At 42.0% G+C, this 19,916-nt stretch overlaps 1 protein-coding gene across 1 annotated transcript; it reads right to left on the bottom strand.

The window, feature by feature from the left end:
• Positions 1–13,194: 13,194 nt before the first annotated feature.
• On the bottom strand, positions 13,195–14,722 carry LOC133829550 (uncharacterized). Its single transcript, XM_062259253.1, has 3 exons — positions 14,276–14,722; positions 13,796–14,142; positions 13,195–13,724 (listed from the first exon to the last, which is right to left on the bottom strand). Exons 1-3 carry the CDS (start codon positions 14,649–14,651, stop codon positions 13,197–13,199), a joined length of 1,251 nt encoding a protein of 416 aa, XP_062115237.1. The 5' UTR covers positions 14,652–14,722; the 3' UTR covers positions 13,195–13,196.
• Between the last annotated feature and the right edge of the window lie 5,194 nt (positions 14,723–19,916).

Genomic DNA, 19,916 nt, shown 5'->3' on the forward strand with positions numbered 1-19,916 from the left:
TGCTCAACGTAGATGAAAGGTATCCAGCGGTACAGCAGAAGAGGAGGTTACTTGACAAGGATCGAGCAAAGGCTCTTAAGGAGGAAGTAGAGCGGTTGAAGGAGAACGGGTTTATTAGAGAGGCATACTACCCAGCTTGGGTTTCAAACCCAGTCTTGGTGCCTAAACCCAATGGAAAGTGGAGGACTTGTGTAGACTTTACTGATCTAAACAAAGCATGCCCGAAGGATTGTTTCCCTTTACCGAGAATAGACCAGTTGGTGGATGCAACCTCTGGTCACGAGACCTTGTCCTTCATGGACGCATATTCAGGATACAACCAAATCAGCATGCATCCTCCTGATGAAGAACATACCAGCTTCCGAACGGATATAGGGCTCTATTGCTATGGAAAGATGCCCTTCGGGTTAAAGAATGCAGGAGCTACCTACCAGCGCTTGGTGAATGGCATGTTTCGTGACTTAATCGGCAAAAGCATGGAGGTATACGTAGATGATATGCTGGTGAAGTCGAAAGAAGCTGGGGGGCACGTGGGAGACTTAGAGGATTGCTTTGCAATCTTGAGGAAGTATAACATGAAATTAAACCCCCTCAAATGTTCGTTTGGAGTGGGTTCTGGGAAATTCCTTGGGTTTATTGTCAACTCCCGAGGAATAGAAGCAAACCCTGAAAAGATCAAGGCTCTCATAGAGATGAAGTCTCCCACAAGAATAAAGGATGTGCAAAGCTTGACTGGGCGGATTGCGGCTCTAAGCAGGTTCGTCTCAAAATCAACGGACAAGTGCGTCCCGTTTTTTAACCTGCTTAAAGGAGGCAAGAAGTTCGAGTGGACCGCAGAGTGTGAACAAGCTTTCCAGGCGATAAAGGAACATTTGGCTCAACCTCCTGTTCTTTCTAAACCAGTTGATGGAGAGGACCTACTTGTATATCTAGCAGTCACGGAACACGCTGTTAGCGCTGCTTTAGTACGCGAGGAGGATAAGGTGCAGCACCCAGTGTATTACGTTAGCAAGCGTTTGATAGGAGCGGAGTCCCGATACCCCATGATTGAGAAGTTGGCTTACTGCTTGGTACTTGCATCACGAAAGTTGAGGCCGTATTTCCAAGCACACCCCATCAAGGTCCTCACTGACCAGCCTCTTCGCCAAGTTTTGCAAAAACCGGAGTCGTCTGGTCGGCTACTTAAATGGGCGGTCGAGCTAGGCCAGTTTGAAATCAAGTACCAACCAAGGACTGCTATTAAGGGTCAAGCCTTGGCGGATTTCATCGCTGAGTGTACCGGAATCGTTGAGGTCCCTAACCAACAGGAGAGTGTTACTGGGTTAAAAGAAGAAGTTCCTGCTTGGCAACTTTTCGTTGATGGATCGTCGAACGAGCACCATTCAGGAGCTGGGATTATACTAGTCACACCAGAGAAGCACCGAATTCATTGTGCACTGAGGTTCGGATTCAATGCTTCTAATAACGAAGCAGAGTATGAGGCCCTCTTAGCAGGCTTGCGACTGGCTAGAGATGTACGTGCTCGGTCGGTGGAGATAAACAGTGATTCCCAATTTGTGGTTTATCAAGTATTAGGGGAGTACCAGGCGAGGGGCCTACGCATGGTGGCATACTTAAACAAAACTAAAGATTTACTAGCCCAGTTCGAGGAGTATACCATCAAGCTAGTACCAAGGGAGCAGAATTCCAATGCTGATGCTCTGGCAAAGCTTGCAAGTGCGAAAGATGCCGAAACACTGAATATAGTTCCAGTAGAGTACTTGGCAGAGCCAAGTATTGATAGAGAAGAGGCCATGCCGATTACGATAGTCGACACCTGGATGACTCCCATCATTGCTTACCTTGAACATGGGACACTCCCAGATGGTCGTAATGAAGCAAGGAAAGTTATGAGGCAAGCTGCTAGGTACACCATGGTGGATGGAGTGTTATATAGGAGAGGATACTCCTTACCTCTCCTCAGGTGCATAACCCCCGACCAGTCAAAGAGCTTATTAGCTGAAGTGCATGAGGGGTTTTGTGGAGATCATGCTGGGGGGCAGAGTCTATCTAAAAAGATCTTGAGGCAAGGATTTTTCTGGCCTACTATGAACGAAGACTCTATGGAATATGTGAAAAGGTGTGACAAATGCCAAAGATTTTCTAAGGTACCCAGAGCACCACCAAATCTTTTGAGGCAAATGCAAAGTCCGTGGCCTTTTGCAGTATGGGGCATTGATTTGATCGGGAAGTTACCCAAAGGAAAGGGAGGAGTGCAATTCGCTGTGGTCGCGGTAGATTATTTTACTAAATGGACTGAGGCCGAACCATTAGCCACGATTACATCGAAGAAAGTGTTGGACTTTGTTGTTAAAAATATAATATGTCGCTATGGTCTACCTAAAAAGATAGTGTCTGACAATGGTGTAGAGTCCAAGAACTTTACTTAGCTAAGATAGATAATAGTATGATAGTATGTTTAGTATTATCATTGTTACTGTGGATTTTTGGTTCAGACCGGGAGTTATTTGGACACTCATAGTAGTACTTATAGATTTTCTAAGTTTAATCTATAGTTTAAGAATATTAAGTATAACCTAAGGTTTGATTAAAGTGACTGATATTAAGGATTATATTATTATATTATAAGGTTTAGACATCAACCAATAGGATTTTAAGCACATGTTTTGAATGGTAATTAAGGATTAAGATTTTTGAGGATTAAATATAATAAGGAGTAAAGTTTGAATGTTATAGGGTCAGTCAGCAGCTTTGAGTACGTTGAGGGCTTAGTCAAGGCTGTTTACTCCATTCAAACCTAGCTAAAAATGTGTAATTTCGTGTTTAAATATTCAGCGTATGCCGATATATCGCAGCTATAGGGGGCGATATGTCGCAGCACGTAGATACGGAAAACACGAAACGATGCACGGTCGCCTCGGGCATACTGGCCCAGGCGATATATCGCCTACAGGGGGCGATATATCGCCTCCTTCAGCATGGATTCAAACTCTTTTGAATTCATTTCCTTTCAGCCATTCAAACTCCTTCAACAGTCCAGCATCTTGTGAACGAGTCTTCAGCCTCTGCTGAACGATTATTCAAATGATTTTCACCTAAAAAGCCATTATTTTTATTCAAGTAAAATCAAGATATTTTCATTCCCAAACTCTATAAATAGGACCTAGTACCCAGCCATTATTCACCATTTGCTCTAAGTTCAGAGGCTGCTAGTGTTAAGTGAGTGTGAGAGTGTAAACACTTGGTTTGGGGAAAAACTATAAGCTTAAACATCATAAGCTTATCAAACACTTTGGGAAGTGAGTTCTATAGTATTTCGGTGAAGGTTAGAGTGATCTTGCAATCTTTGAGGTAAACCCAAAACTCTAGTTCCTTTCTGTATTTTATGTTATTTCCTTTCTCAAAACCTTCTACTCAGTCCCCTAACCTTATTCTTATTTTGGTTAGGGAATCCAAGCTCTTAAGCATATAAGTTGGTAAGTATGTTTTTATGGTTTAGTCTTTCCATCTCTTTCATTTCATCTCCTTTCTTTAGACTCACTCTTTCTTATGGTTTTAGGAGTGTTCCAAAAGTCCCAACTCAGTCCATAATCCCGGTAACTTTGGTAAGGAAAATAGGCTAGAATTAATATGTTATGTGCTTATGTTATCTATATGTTTATGTTATTAAAAGTGTTATGATATGTATATGTGTATGTAGGCTTGGGCATATGACCCATATGACTAACAAGACCCCAAATGGGTTATGGGCATATGACCTACTTAGCTAGTAGGACCCCATTAACCCCATGGGCATATGCTTGTTTAGTCTATGGGACCCCAAGTAATAATGGCCATTATAATAAGTGTATTATGTGTTATGATATGTCTTTACGTTATTATGACATTATGTTTATGTTTATGACTATGTGTTAGATTTTCCTTGCTGGGCATTAGGCTCATTCCTTTCTGTTTATGTGCAGGAAATAAGCTTTAGAGGCGGAAAGATTCGTGACGCTTAGAGGATGTGTATCGATGGTGAATGGAGTCAAGGGGCCGAGCGTTATTCGATTCGAGGATGTAGTCTTCTTTATGTTTTTTATGGTTTCAAATGTATTTTCCGCATTTTCTATGTAACTCTTTTTAGTTTTTAAGTTATTTTTGTTTTAAAGACAATGGGTACCCATATCCTACTTATTTTATGAAAGTAACCTTTGTTTCCATAAGTTTTCAATAAAATTATGGTATTTCTGCAAAAATGTAAGATTTATGTATAGATTCGTTAATGGTCCAAGTAGTCTAGATTAGTGGGTCGTTACAGTTGGTATCAGAGCAAACGGTTCCTTCGCATGAAGTTCTCCTCGATACACATGCTCAAAGCTCCGAATCGGACCGCCAAGTAAGTGTTTAAGTTACTAATTATGTTACTTATGTGTATAGCTAACACCTTTAGTGTTTATGTTTTCAGTTAAGAATGAACGGAGCTTTAAGCAATGAGGATATCCGAGCCATTAAGGCTTTAAAAAGAATAAGGGAGCCAAGAAACACCATAGGAGCACTAGAAAAGATCACTCGAAGATTGATCTTGTTCCACAAAGAGATAGGTCACCTTCAAGAGTCTAAGCAAATCATGATGAGAGCTGCAGAACAATATGTCCTAGTAATTAGGCTTTTAAAAGATTTTCCTTCAGCAATTTTAACTTTAGAAGAAATATGGGAGAATATAAATAATGATGATGACTTACAAGCAGCCCTAAGATATTATTCTCTCATACTTAAGTTCACCTATGATTTAGAGTTTCAATTCACTAATGAGCAACAACATAGAATCTTCTTGAATCTTCCCCGAGGAAATTTTGAGGCTCAAGACAATGATGATTATAAGGAGATAGATGATGATATGCTAGATGAAGGATCAGATGTAGAAGATCCCGATTTTTAGAATAGCTAGTTTTTCATTGTTTGTTTTGTTTATTTCTTTATTTTATGATTGTAATAAGTGAAAATCTTTTTCCAAATTGATTTCATGTTATTTTATTTTCATGTATGAGTTTAATTTTATTTTCGCAATAATAATAAGTAATAAATAAAATGAATAATGACTAAGTTCAGTGAAGGTGGATACAAATCAATGAACCAAGTTTCTTTATTGAGAGTTAGGGGGCCTTAGTAGTGGGAACGATTTTACTGATCCCAGCCCTCCCTCAATATGGTTAACTTTGGAACAAAGATAAGTTTCGAGCCTGAGAATTAAGTCATATAGGATGATTAGAAACACACTTAGAAAATAAAGATGACTTGTTTTTCTAAGTATAGAAACCCACTCTAATAATAAATAAAGACCTATATAATTTTTCATAAGAAGTCATAATAAATAGGTCCGAGATATGTTTGTTTTAGAATAAGTTTTTGCCTTAGAGCCTATTAGGGTAAGTTCTAACAAGTTCTCGACTGTTAGAACTTTTGGTGAAAATGTCGCTCCGAAGATCTGCACGCACCAACGGAAACGCCTCCAACGTTGATTCCAACGACCAATGATGCCCTCCAGTTCGCAGAAGAGGAGTGCGTGCTACTACTAGCCGCAACACGCCGACACCGCCATCTGACAACACCGCGGAAATCGCTAGACGACAACAACAAGTCGAGGAACTCTTGCAGCAACAACGTCAACAAGCGCAGACTCAGCCTCAACCTCCGCCGCAACCACAGCCACAGCTACAACAAATGGCCCTAGCACCCCAACAAGTTGGTCCATATGGGGGATGGCCAGTGACGAACTACGCGCCACATCCAGTACCGAATATGGAGTCAGTGTATGAAAGGTTCCGCAAGCAGCACGCTCCAAACTTCGAAGGGACTATAGACCCCTTTGAGGCAGAAGAGTGGCTAAGGAATGTAAAACCAATTCTTACGCACATGAACCTCAGTAATACGGACCGCATATCCTGCGTCTCGTCATTACTCAGGAAGGATGCCAGAATATGGTGGGACTTAGTTCAGCAGACTAACGATGTCACCACCATGATATGGACAAGATTTGTGGAGACGTTCCACAAGAAGTATTACTCCTCGGCAGTCATCGCTAATGGTAGAAGAATATGCTCGTCAGTTCAACAGATTAGTCAAGTTTGCACCAGAGTTGGTCCCAACCGACTTTACGAGGTTGACCAAGTTCGTCAGAGGACTTAGACCAAAGATGGAATTAGGGGTTAAGCTAGCAGACCTGGAAACTACAACAAAAAGGATTCAGAGGAATGCTAAGAGGGATTAAACGATGGTTCCAGACCAAAGTCTTTGCATTGACCCAAGGAGGAACCCATGCTAGTAACAAGCATTTATAGGTCAGATCCTATCCTCAATAGTATATGTATCGCTAGATTGGTAGCAGTATACTCGTATATCTCGTTAGGAATGATAGAAAAACTAGACAAACCTAGTGAAAGATTTAGAACTAGGTTTGTAACCGAGTTGCCTTCGGGCAGAGTAGTTCTATCATCACGAATAGTACGAGGCTTACCGATCAAGATTGAGGACATAGGACTAGAAGGAGATCTGATAGAGCTAGTAATCAAGGACTTCGACGTAATACTAAGCATGGATTGGCTAGCACGGCATGGCGCAACGATCGACAGCAAACGTAAGAAGGTGATGTTCGAGACTCCTGACGGCCAGAGACGATGCTTCATGGGACAAGCTTCAGGACTACGCACACCGTTAGTGTCATCTCTCAAAGCTCAGAGAATGATGGAGAAAGGATGCCAAGCATTCTTAGCCAGCATCACGAATGTGGAGAAGGAGACATCACTCAAAGTTGGAGATGTTCGGGTTATACAAGAATTTCCAGAAGTTTTCCCCGATGACTTGCCAGGATTGCCGCCAAATCGAGAAATAGACTTCACGATAGAATTAGTACCCGGCACCGAGCCTATCTCTAAGGCACCATAGCAGATGGCACCTACGGAACTCAAGGAGTTAATGACACAGCTATAAGAACTCCTAGACTTGGGTTTCATTAGGCCAAGCCATTCACCATGGGGAGCTCCGGTACTATTCGTGAAGAAGAAGGACGGAAGTATGCGCATGTGCATAGACAACCGTGAGCTGAATAAAGTGAACAAATACCCGCTACTTCGGATTGATGATTTGTTTGATCAACTCCGAGGCGCGACTGTATTCTCTAAGATCGATTTACGGTCCGGGTATCATCAGCTCAAGGTAAAGGGAGAAGATATTCCTAAAATAGCCTTTAGGACTCGTTATGGACATTACGAGTTGGTTATGTCTTTTTGTCTTACTAACGCGCAAGCCACGTTTATGGACTTAATGAATAGAGTCTTCAAGGATTACTTAGATAAATTCGTTGTTGTATTCATCGACGATATCTTAGTATACTCCAAGGATGAAGTAGAGCACGAGGAACATTTGAGGATGATTTTGACGCGATTGAAGGAGCATCAACTCTACGCGAAGTTCAAGAAATGCGAGTTTTGGCTCTCACAAGTGGCGTTCCTCGGGCACATCTTATCGAAAGACGGAGTTGCAGTAGATCCATCGAAGGTAGAGGCCGTGAAGGATTGGCCTAGACCAAAGAACGCGTCGCAAGTAAGAAGCTTCTTAGGGCTAGCAGGTTACTATAGAAAGTTTGTAGAGGGCTTTTCTAAGATAGCCACTCCACTCACCAACCTGACCCAGAAGCAACAAAAGTTTAACTGGAATGATAAGTGTGAAGAAAGCTTCCAGTTGCTTAAGGATAAGCTTTGCTCAACACCAGTACTTAGTGTACCGACACCCGACGATAAGTTCGTTGTCTAATGCGATGCATCAAAGCTAGGATTGGGATGCGTGTTGATGCAAAAATGACAAGGTGATAGCCTACGCCTCACGTCAGTAGAAGGAGTATGAACAACGCTATCCAACTCACGATATGGAGTTGGCAGCGGTGGTCGTTGCATTGAAAATCTGGTGCCATTATCTTTACGGAGAACGGTGCGAGATTTATACGGACCACAAGAGTTTAAAATACTTCTTTACACGGAAGGAGCTCAACATGAGGCAGCGCAGGTGGATAGAATTAGTCAAGGATTACGACTACGAAATCCTATACCATCCAGGGAAGGCGAACGTAGTTGCCGATGCGCTTAGTAGGAAAAGTTATGGAAATTTAGCAGCTTTAGCCAGAATAGAGAAGCCGCTACAGCAGGAGCTGATTAGTGCCAGAATAGAAGTGGTTGTAGGCAAGCTAGCTAACTTGTCTATCCAATCAAATAGGACATACGGATTGGTCAGAGACATGAGAAATCGCTAGCACCACACACGGATGCAGTCAGAGAAGGCAAGACTACAGATTTCTCAATATCCAGTCAAGGATTTTTGAGATATAAGGATCGGGTATGCGTGCCAGACGATCAAAGTATTAAGAAGATGATCCTAGAAGAAGCGCACAACACCCCATACTCAGTTCATCCAGGGTCTACCAAGATGACTCATCAAGGCAGTCTATTGGTGGCCAGGGATAAAGAAGGACATAGCGGAGTATGTATCTAAGTGTCTTGTATGCCAGCAAGTGAAGGCGGAGCATCAGCGGCCTGCAGGATTGTGGCAACCGCTTAGCATACCGGAGTGGAAGTGGGACAATATAGCCATGGACTTCGTGACGGGTCTGCCAAAGATGAACAAGCAGCATGATTCCGCTTGGATAGTCATAGATAGACTAACCAAGTCGGCTTATTTTCTGCCTGTTAAGACTTCATGCACGGCAGACCAATATGCAGACATCTACATCCAAGAGATTGTACGATTGCATGGAATCCCCAAGACGATAGTGTCAGATAGAGGATCAGTATTTACGTCAAGATTTTGAAGAAACTTACAGATAGATATGGGTACTAAGTTAAGCTTTAGTACAACTTTCCATCCTCAGACAGATGGGCAGTTTAAGCGTACGATTCAGATCTTAGAGGTATGCTACGCGCGTGTATACTTGATTTCGGAGGATTGTTGAACAAGTACTTACCGCTGATCGAGTTCTCGTACAACAACAGCTACCAGTCAACGATCGAAATGGCATCTTATGAGTTGCTATATGGACGAAGGTACCGATCACCGTTGCACTAGGACGAGGTAGGAGAAAGGCAGCTTCTAAGGCCCGAAGCTGTTAGACAAGCTCAAGAAGCAGTAACGCTTATTAGACAGCGTATGCTGGCTGCTCAAAGCCGTCAGAAAAGATATGCGGATACCAAGCGACGCGATGTGGAATTCCAAGTTGGAGATCAAGATATCTCCTATGAAAAGTGTCAAGCGGTTCGGAAAGAAAGGCAATCTTAGTCCCCGATTCTTAGGTCCTTTTAGATATTGGACAAAATGGGAACAGTTGCGTATAGACTAGCCCTACCGCCAGCATTAGCCGATAGTCACAACGTCTTCCACATCTCGATGTTACGCAAATATGTGTCAGACCCATCTCACGTCCTCAAGTACGATACGATAGCGCTCCAGAAAGACTTAAGTTACGAGGAACGACCGATTAGCATCCTAGATAGATGGATGAAGTAGTTACGGTCTAAGAGCTTTCCTATAGTCAAAGTCCTATGGAGCAATAGTTTTGAACGCGAGGCAACGTGGGAGTTGGAGGAGGACATGCAAGGCCGGTATCCGGAGTTATGTGATAAGTAAATTTCGAGGACGAAATTCTTTTTAGTAGGGGAGAATTGTAGAGTCCAAGAACTTTACTTAGCTAAGATAGATAATAGTATGATAGTATGTTTAGTATTATCATTGTTACTGTGGATTTTTGGTTCAGACCGGGAGTTATTTGGACACTCATAGTAGTACTTATAGATTTTCTAAGTTTAATCTATAGTTTAAGAATATTAAGTATAACCTAAGGTTTGATTAAAGTGACTGATATTAAGGATTATATTATTATATTATAAGGTTTAGACATCAACCAATAGGATTTTAAGCACATGTTTTGAATGGTAATTAAGGATTAAGATTTTTGAGGATTAAATATAATAAGGAGTAAAGTTTGAATGTTATAGGGTCAGTCAGCAGCTTTGAGTACGTTGAGGGCTTAGTCAAGGCTGTTTACTCCATTCAAACCTAGCTAAAAATGTGTAATTTCGTGTTTAAATATTCAGCGTATGCCGATATATCGCAGCTATAGGGGGCGATATGTCGCAGCACGTAGATACGGAAAACACGAAACGATGCACGGTCGCCTCGGGCATACTGGCCCAGGCGATATATCGCCTACAGGGGGCGATATATCGCCTCCTTCAGCATGGATTCAAACTCTTTTGAATTCATTTCCTTTCAGCCATTCAAACTCCTTCAACAGTCCAGCATCTTGTGAACGAGTCTTCAGCCTCTGCTGAACGATTATTCAAATGATTTTCACCTAAAAAGCCATTATTTTTATTCAAGTAAAATCAAGATATTTTCATTCCCAAACTCTATAAATAGGACCTAGTACCCAGCCATTATTCACCATTTGCTCTAAGTTCAGAGGCTGCTAGTGTTAAGTGAGTGTGAGAGTGTAAACACTTGGTTTGGGGAAAAACTATAAGCTTAAACATCATAAGCTTATCAAACACTTTGGGAAGTGAGTTCTATAGTATTTCGGTGAAGGTTAGAGTGATCTTGCAATCTTTGAGGTAAACCCAAAACTCTAGTTCCTTTCTGTATTTTATGTTATTTCCTTTCTCAAAACCTTCTACTCAGTCCCCTAACCTTATTCTTATTTTGGTTAGGGAATCCAAGCTCTTAAGCATATAAGTTGGTAAGTATGTTTTTATGGTTTAGTCTTTCCATCTCTTTCATTTCATCTCCTTTCTTTAGACTCACTCTTTCTTATGGTTTTAGGAGTGTTCCAAAAGTCCCAACTCAGTCCATAATCCCGGTAACTTTGGTAAGGAAAATAGGCTAGAATTAATATGTTATGTGCTTATGTTATCTATATGTTTATGTTATTAAAAGTGTTATGATATGTATATGTGTATGTAGGCTTGGGCATATGACCCATATGACTAACAAGACCCCAAATGGGTTATGGGCATATGACCTACTTAGCTAGTAGGACCCCATTAACCCCATGGGCATATGCTTGTTTAGTCTATGGGACCCCAAGTAATAATGGCCATTATAATAAGTGTATTATGTGTTATGATATGTCTTTACGTTATTATGACATTATGTTTATGTTTATGACTATGTGTTAGATTTTCCTTGCTGGGCATTAGGCTCATTCCTTTCTGTTTATGTGCAGGAAATAAGCTTTAGAGGCGGAAAGATTCGTGACGCTTAGAGGATGTGTATCGATGGTGAATGGAGTCAAGGGGCCGAGCGTTATTCGATTCGAGGATGTAGTCTTCTTTATGTTTTTTATGGTTTCAAATGTATTTTCCGCATTTTCTATGTAACTCTTTTTAGTTTTTAAGTTATTTTTGTTTTAAAGACAATGGGTACCCATATCCTACTTATTTTATGAAAGTAACCTTTGTTTCCATAAGTTTTCAATAAAATTATGGTATTTCTGCAAAAATGTAAGATTTATGTATAGATTCGTTAATGGTCCAAGTAGTCTAGATTAGTGGGTCGTTACAAATGGCACCCAGTTTGACAGCGACATATTTACCGATTTTTGCACTCGGCATGGCATCACCAAAAGTTTCTCCTCGGTGGCCCATCCTCAGGCCAATGGGCAGGTTGAAGCAGTGAACAAAACATTGAAGGACACTTTGAAGAAGCGCCTGGAACAAGCTAAGGGTGCTTGGGCAGATGAGTTACCAGAGGTCCTTTGGTCGTATAGGACTACCGCTCGGACGGCAACTGGCCATACCCCATTCTCTTTAGCATATGGGTATGAAGCCATGTTACCTGTGGAGATAGATCCACCCTCTCATAGAAGGACCGTTTACAACCAAGAGGAGAACCATCAGTTGTTGGCAGAATCATTGGACTTCCTCGAAGAGAGAAGAGAGGAGGCAAGCCTCAGAGTAGCAGCTCATCAGCAAAAAGTGGCACGCTACTTCAATTCCAGAGTGCGAGATCGAAAGTTCCAGGTCGGAGATTTAGTCCTAAGGAAGGTGTTTGTTAGAGACCCAGCAGCTGGTGTGCTAGGACCGAACTGGGAAGGACCATATCAAATTGAACAGGTCTTACCGCCCGGCACTTACAAGCTTGCTCGATTGAATGGGGAGCTGATCAGAAACTACTGGAATGGCGAGCACTTGAGAAAATATTATCAATAAATACTACTTGCAGAGTAGTAGCTTTGTATCAAGTGCTTAACTTGTTATTTAAGTTTTTTGTTTGTGAACTGGTTATTTGCTACCCAGTCGCATTATTTTGAACAATGTTATTTTGTTTGGAACTCGTTGTTAGACACGTTTTGTCATTTATTATTACGAGTAATAAAAGAGACCACACGCATTGTGGTCGTACCTTGCTACAAACTTTGCATATGTGTTGATTATTTTTGTTGGGCAGTGTTCAACTGTCATAATAATTTAAACAAAACAGGTTTTTTAAAAACTAAGTGTAAATATATACTGGACAGTGTTCAACTGGTCGGTATCATAATATGGAGGACCAACGTTTAGATAATATTTATGTAGTGGTCAACTACTGATATATTTTTGTATATTTCATGTGTTTCACGAGTAGTAACTACTCGAACAAACGATCAAGTAGTAAGTGATCAAGGATTTATCCACCCTCAATCACTTGGGGGGCACATAGGGTATACTGGTATGTATTTCAACACAGGCAATAAGAGCACGAGCAAATATGTTTGTTTTTGGGCTGACTTGTAAGTTTAGGAGTCTAAAATAGCGCTGACTTGTAAGTTTAGGAGTCTAAAATAGCCGTTAAGCTAACTTGTTTTACAAAGCTTAAGTAACTTAGAATTTTTCAAATTCTAAGTTAAAAACTGATATTCGTGTAACAAGACATTTACGCTCATAAAAAGTTAGAGCAATAAGAGCATGAGGAAGTATATTTGGTGTGAACTTATGGAATGGTAAAAATTTCTAAGTTAAAAAACTAAATTCTCATGTGAAATTAAAGGCATCTAAAAACTTTGCTATGCACAATAAAAACTTAAAAGTTTGAAATTGTCAGCAAGGAAAGAGTAAAGTGCTAAATGTCAAAATAGCTCACTAGTTCGAGCAACAAAATACAAAGTAAAGTAGACTGTGATGAACTATGAGAGGGAGTCACAGGCGAGCTCCTCTAGAGGGTTGATCGACTCCCTCCTCTGCATCAGCTGCTCCTCTCGCTCGAAATGATATAGCAGAGCAGGTTGGGGCGAGTGCAGGAGGGTTGGCAGCTTCTTCAGCGGCTCTTGCTTCACATCTGGCAAGATCCTCTGCTTGGGCCTCCTTGGGGAAACAATCAAGATTAAGAGGCTTGTTCAGCTTCCAGACCTTATAGAAGCAGTCAAAACTGGCCTCCTCAAAGCGAATCAAGTCAAGCTCTTTTTCTTGCTTCAGCTCTTCGTTCTCGCTAATCAACCTCTCATTGTCTCGAACTAACTCTTTAATATCAAGGGATTGCTTCTCCAATTGAGTTGTCAAGGAAGCATTGTTTTGAGCCTGCTTTTTGAGAGACTCGTCCCGTTCAGCTATAGTTCTCTCTGCTTGCTCCAGCTTGGACCTGGCCTCCACCAGTTGATCGTCCTGCACCTTGATCAGCTCCTTGTAATCTACGGCTCGAAGCTGAGCATGACCAATGGTGACAAGTGACTGCATGGAAGACAAAAAGTTAATACAAGTAAAAATACTAATAACAAAGTATCTCGAGGAAAAATGCTTACCTTCATCAATTGAGCGAGTCCTCTCTTCAAGACAACTTCGACACTAAGTCGAGGGTAGGAGTCTAGGCTTTGAAGCGTCGATGCATCACGGCCAATATCCTCAAGAAGCCCCTTGCCCAGGTCGCTAACAGCACGAAAAAGCTCACTCGAACTACCCTGGTGAGTAGGAGTTAGGCTCGCAGAAGGAGGAAGGGAAGAGGGGGTCAATGGCGGAAGTGTAGTCGGTCCCCCAGGTTGCCTCCCTAGACTTGGCGGTACTACCTTCTGAATCTTCTGTGGAGGCATAGAGCCACTTCCATCACCAGTTTTCCTCTTTGAAGCAACGCAATCTCTGAACATGTCTGAATCTGCCAAGGATGAAAAAACAAGATTGTTAGAGAAATAAACATAATGAAACATATGCAAGTGTATACTACAATTGTGATACTCTCTAATTACCAATTATAAAAAATATGCCTATTTTCACTAGGCATGTGTTACCTGCGTTGAAGATCTGATCAAGGAACTCATCCTCGTCGTCCGAGGATGAGCTAAGTTCCCCTTCAACCTGGATAGCTTTTCCTTTCCCAGGTTGAGCGGGAATAGTAGATCTACGCTGAGGATCAGGCTCTCTAATGACTAAGTCGCCAGGTCTACGGGAAAGCGGAGAAGGCCCAGGAGAATGCCGATCAGTCATTTGCTCTGTGCCCTCGTTAGACTGACCAGGCGTGTCGTTCTCCCCGGTGGTACTTTCCACCACCAGATCCTGCTCACATGGCACCAGACTCACCATCTGAAGAAGGTCCAGCGTGACCAACTTTTTTACATCCTTCTCTTTAAGACTCATGTTAGCCAATTTCTTGGCCCGCCTAAACATCCCTTCAGTAGGCAATGGTCGCTCAAACGGACCCGAGCGCGTAAAAGCCAAGTTGTTGGCCTCAATATCCAATGTGAGGAAGTATTCCTTATGATACTTCCCGGCGTTTGACTTATGGGAGATGCCATTGAGATATGTAACCCCCCTATGCCTGTGATAGAAATGGAAGAAACCTGAGTTGTTGTGAGAAGGGTTGGTCCGAAGATCAAACAGGTAATGCACCTCGTGAGGGGTGGGCTCATCCCAACCATTCAGAAAATAAAGAATATACAGCGCAGAGAGTGCCTGTATCCCATTCGGCGTGATCTGAAATGGGGAGATGTTGAAGTAGTCTGCTACGGACCGGAAATAGATGTGCAGCGGGAGTGTTGCTCCAGCTTGTACATGGTGCCTGGACCAGGCGCAGTACCTTCCACCGGGCCTATTGGCTCTTTGATGTGAGCCCGGACATGTCACGTTTGCCCCGCTCAAGCCTAAAGCTTCAAGATGTTTCTGGAATAGCGCGGGAGTAAGTTTGGAAGCTTCGGCAACGAACCAGGAGGGTTCTTCTTCTCCCTCATCACGTGGCTTCTGGACAGCCAAATCCTGAATCGCGGTAGCAAGTTTCAGGGACGGCTTTCTTGAAGCTGTGGTAGTGCGGGTTTGATTGCGCTGTACCACCTTCTGTACTGCTCTGCGGGCGACCTGCGGATCGTGTTCCTGAGGGAGCCTGTTAGATTGCTTCACCCTCATCGTCGACTCAGAAGTTTGTCGAAGGAACTGTTCCTCGTGGAGAAGATATAAGGCTGAGCGAGGGAGGATCTGTTTGAAGCGGCGAAGACGATCCTCTGGAGTGTAACCGGTAGACGAGCCTGGTGAGGAATCGCTATTCAAGGGAGTTTCGATTGTCTACGGGGCAGATGATTCAGAGTCCGTATGATTGTCACCTCCCCTGTAGTCAGAGCGATTCATCTACAAAAATGAATAAAAAATGGGGAGGTGAGTAACCAAACAGAAAAAATTCATCAAAAATAAGATTTATTTTTATACTTGGAAAATTTTGTCTAAGTTATAAAAATATAGCGCATGTGGAAAAAATAATTTTAATGCTCAAAAGTGCCTAAAAGGCACTTAAAGTATTGAACTTATTAAACTTTGTAGAAGGAGGCATTTTTGGGATTTTCCTATAAGGCTAGGTTCCTTATGTACGCAGTTAACATACAGAGGTTGGTTACATGTTTGGAAGGAAAAAAGGCCAAAGCCTAAGAAAAGTATGTATGGTCCGATCGGACCACATGTTGAGCTCAGGAGGGAGGTTCTATGCATTCGATCGTACATAGCTTGGCTGGGAGGGCATTCGACCTTACCTCCATGCGAGCCTAACCCCAAAGCGCCTGTGACACGCCCGATCGGACGAGGCATGACCAAAGAGATGTTCAGAGCCTATGGGTCAAAGAGTCGTGCATCCACGCGAGCCCAGAAAAAAAAAAAAAAAATACAATTGGTCCAATCGGACACATTCCAGCCAGGAGACGTCCTGCCTCGCCACCGCACGAGCCTCGCGCAAGCCTCCCAAACGTCCGATCGGGCGTAGCGTGCCCGAGGAGAGGTGTGCACCCAGGTCCCGAGAGTTCGCCTGGTGTGCCTCGTGCCTCCAAAGCTTCTAGCCAGCAGCAACAAGTTAGGTTCGATCGGGCATTGGTGTCTAGGGAGGTTCAGATTTAACTATTAAAAATCTGGGCACTAAAAAGCAAGGGGAAGAGCGTGTGGTCCGATCGGACCACACACTTATCTGAAGTATTTCAGAGCCCGATCGGAGGTGGTTGTCTCGCCTCGTTCAGAAGGGACGCACACCTCGAGCTCGACCACACTCCAGCGTCCCCGATCGAGCATGGGCTCACGATGAAGACAAAGTGTGGTCCGATCGGACCACACGCTTATGCCCAGAATTTCTGGGCAAAACTAGGTAAAAAATGGTCCCTAAATGGCATACTTTGCCTACCCCGAATCCTAACCAAATAGACAGCCCTAAAAATCCCTAGCCTCAAACACATTCCATCATTTACACAAACAAAAAACAAGATCAAAACATGAAAATGAAAGGTTTTCTTCATGTTCTTAAAAACCCATTACAATATCAAAACCCTCAAAACTCATGTTCATGTTCATGTCAAAATAGCAAAAATGTCTTGAAATTCCTATGAAATTAAGGGAAAATTCGGGTTACCCATGCCACAAACCTCATCAAAACAATAAGCAAACACATTGGGCAAAACATATTCAAGAACATTCAAGGCACTCAAGCATTTCGGCCATGATTTTTTTTAGAATTTCTAAAAAAAAAAAAAATGTAACAATCTAAGAGGCATGGAGAAAGGAGGCTTACCCAAGGTTGGAGAACTTTGAGTTTGCTTGGAGGGTGCTTGAAGATGAAGGACTCCCTTTGAAGCTTGTGAAGTCGGCAAGGTGGGGAATTTCGGCCAAGAGAGAATATGGAGGGTTTTTAGAGTGATTTTGTATATGTGAAGAAGAGAGTGTAGAGTAGGGATATTTAAAGGGAAAAAAGTGGCTTTTTCATTTACTTTTGGACCTTTGGTATTCTGGGATTATCTTTCCTCCACGATCATGGGTGGATTTTTGCAGTGATCGTGGGTCTGCTGCATGAAGATGAACAGTTATTATTTTTTATAATGACGTCAGCCGGAGAAAAAGTTTATTACGTGAATAAATCATATAATAAACTTGGGGGGCAAATGTTATCCCAAAAATTTGAAAAGAATGACGTGGCGGTGAAATGGACACGTGGCATGAGTTAGTAGGTTGATCTGGCTTAGTAATGGCCTAATACATTAGTTAAGGAATGGGACAGAGGGTCAAGCCAAATACGCCCAATCGAAGAGAGTATTTAGACTGGGGGTTGCTTGGCTCAGACCTCAGTTTAAAGACCCATATAATTAAATTGGTGCCAAGACCAAGAAAGTGAAGGGGAGGTATGAATTTTAGTTCAAGATATAAAAACAGTAGGTCCGATCGGACCTAGGCTTAGGAGACCTCTTGTTAAGCTTGGTTCGAATAAGTTCAAAAAGAATAAGGCTCAAGTTTTACTCAAGGGGAAAGCCACATAGTGGTCGATCGGGTATGATATGGAAGAAGTGAACTTGGGCTTGAATGAAGTGAGGAGTAGAAATGGTGGTGTCCGATCGGACATGATGCGTGTGGATACTTTGGACCATTTTGGTCCAAAGGGATGACTATGACCGATCGAACATACACATAGGAGGTACCTTGGACCATTCAGGTCAAGGAGAAGTAGATGGTGGCTCGGACCACCTTGGTCCGAGGAGAAAAGCCTAATGCCCGATCGAGCGTTTGGTTGAGCGAAGAGGTTCGAACCTTGTTGGCCCAAGGAGAAGGATGTGTGCCCGATCGGACGTGGTACTTATGAGTACCTTGGACCATTTTGATCCAAGGAGAGGTGGTGGCTCAGACCACCTAGGTCCGAAGAGAGAGAACCAAGGTCCGATCGGACCTTGGTTAAGCAAAGGAAGCTTGGACCATTTAGGTCCAAGGGGCATTATGCCCGATCGCACAAGACCTCCCCCGATCGCACATGACCTCCCCCGATCGCGCAAGACGCCTGCAGGAGCGCTTGGACCATGTTGGTCCGAGGATAAGCTAGGAAGAAGATGGCTCGGACCATCTTGGTCCGAGGAGCAAAGTGTAAGGTCATATTGGACCTTGATTGAAGGAGTCAAATAAGATGGTTTGAACCACCTTAAGCCAAAGAAGACAACCATTGTGTCCGATCGGACACAATGGAGAAGTATACCTCGAGTGTAGTTGGCCTTTGGTCCAAGGATAGCCATGCGTATGCCACCTTTGACCTATGTAAAGCTTGAAGAATAGTCAACATGCATGAGAAGCTACGTCAAACTGCCCGAAACTACTTCAGTGAGAATTGGTCCAAGCATCCGGGAATCACTCAATCCTCACTCGAAATTAGGGACCAGTTATATTTTGAATGTTTATTTTGTAATATAAATATTAGGTAAATAATAGAATATCCCTATCAAAAGGGGATATCAGTTGAGAACCCAGGTCTATAAATAGGGACTTGGGAGGATCGTAAAAGGACTTTTGGCAAAATCAAGAGTGAATCTGTATTCTAGAGAGAGAAAGTGTGTTGTTCTTGAGAAAAACCCATTTTTGCGTTCTGGAATATCTCACACTGAAGAAACTCAGTTGACACGGTTCATCTGATCTTGAGTGCGAATACAGTAATAAAATCTCTAAGTGGATTAGGCTATTACCGATCATCGGGGCTGAACCACTATAAAAACCTCGTGTTATTTACTTTCGTTCATAAAAAACTGTCTGTTGTCGTTTATAATTCTCTTGAAGGTTGTCGTAGTTGACGTTCTCACGTCGTTGGCTAAATTCACAGTCAACAATAACGATATAAAGATATTCTAAATCGGAGTCCTACATATCCAGATATGTTGATTTTAGAGTTACGAGATTTAGAAAATTAGAAGTTATGATTCTATTTTAAATTTAAATTTAAATTTGGATTATAATTAGAAGATTTTTATTCGTTAGGATTCTATTTTAAATTTAAATTTAAATTTGGATTATAATTAGAAGATTTTTATTCCTTAGGATTCTATTTTTAAATTTAAATTTGGATTATAATTAGAAGATTTTTATTCCTAGAACTCTATAAATAGGACCTAGCACCAAGCCTTTTCATTCATTCTTCAAGCATTGATCAGAGCCTTCTAGGTGCTAGTGAGACTATAGAGTGATAAACACTTGGGTTGGGGTTATAAGCTTTGTCATTCTAAGCTTATTAGACACTTGGGAAGTAAGGTTCATAGAGTGTATTTCGGTTTCGAGGTGTAGTTCGGTCATAGCAATTTCAAAGGTATTCCTATTCTTAGTTCATTTTCTGTATTGTTTCATTAGTTCTTATAGTTTTTCTCTACTCAATTCCTAACCCAATCTTCTCTATTCTTGGTTAGGCATCTAAGTTCTTCGAACTTGAGATTTCTTGTTGGTAAGTATCTTCTCAATGGTTTAGTTCATTCATCTTCATCTCTTTCTTTTAGAAAACTCACATCTCTATTAATGGTTTTTAGGAGTGTTCCAAAATCCTGACCTTGTTCTCATCATCCCGGTATTTTGGTAAGGAAAATAGGCTAGATCTTGTATGTTTGTATGATATGTTATGTTATGTTTAATATGTTATGATAAGTTTTTGTTTTTATATGTTATGTTATGATTTAC

The sequence above is a fragment of the Humulus lupulus genome, chromosome 4 (genome assembly GCF_963169125.1).
Source record: "Humulus lupulus chromosome 4, drHumLupu1.1, whole genome shotgun sequence".
NCBI classification, from domain to species: domain Eukaryota; kingdom Viridiplantae; phylum Streptophyta; class Magnoliopsida; order Rosales; family Cannabaceae; genus Humulus; species Humulus lupulus.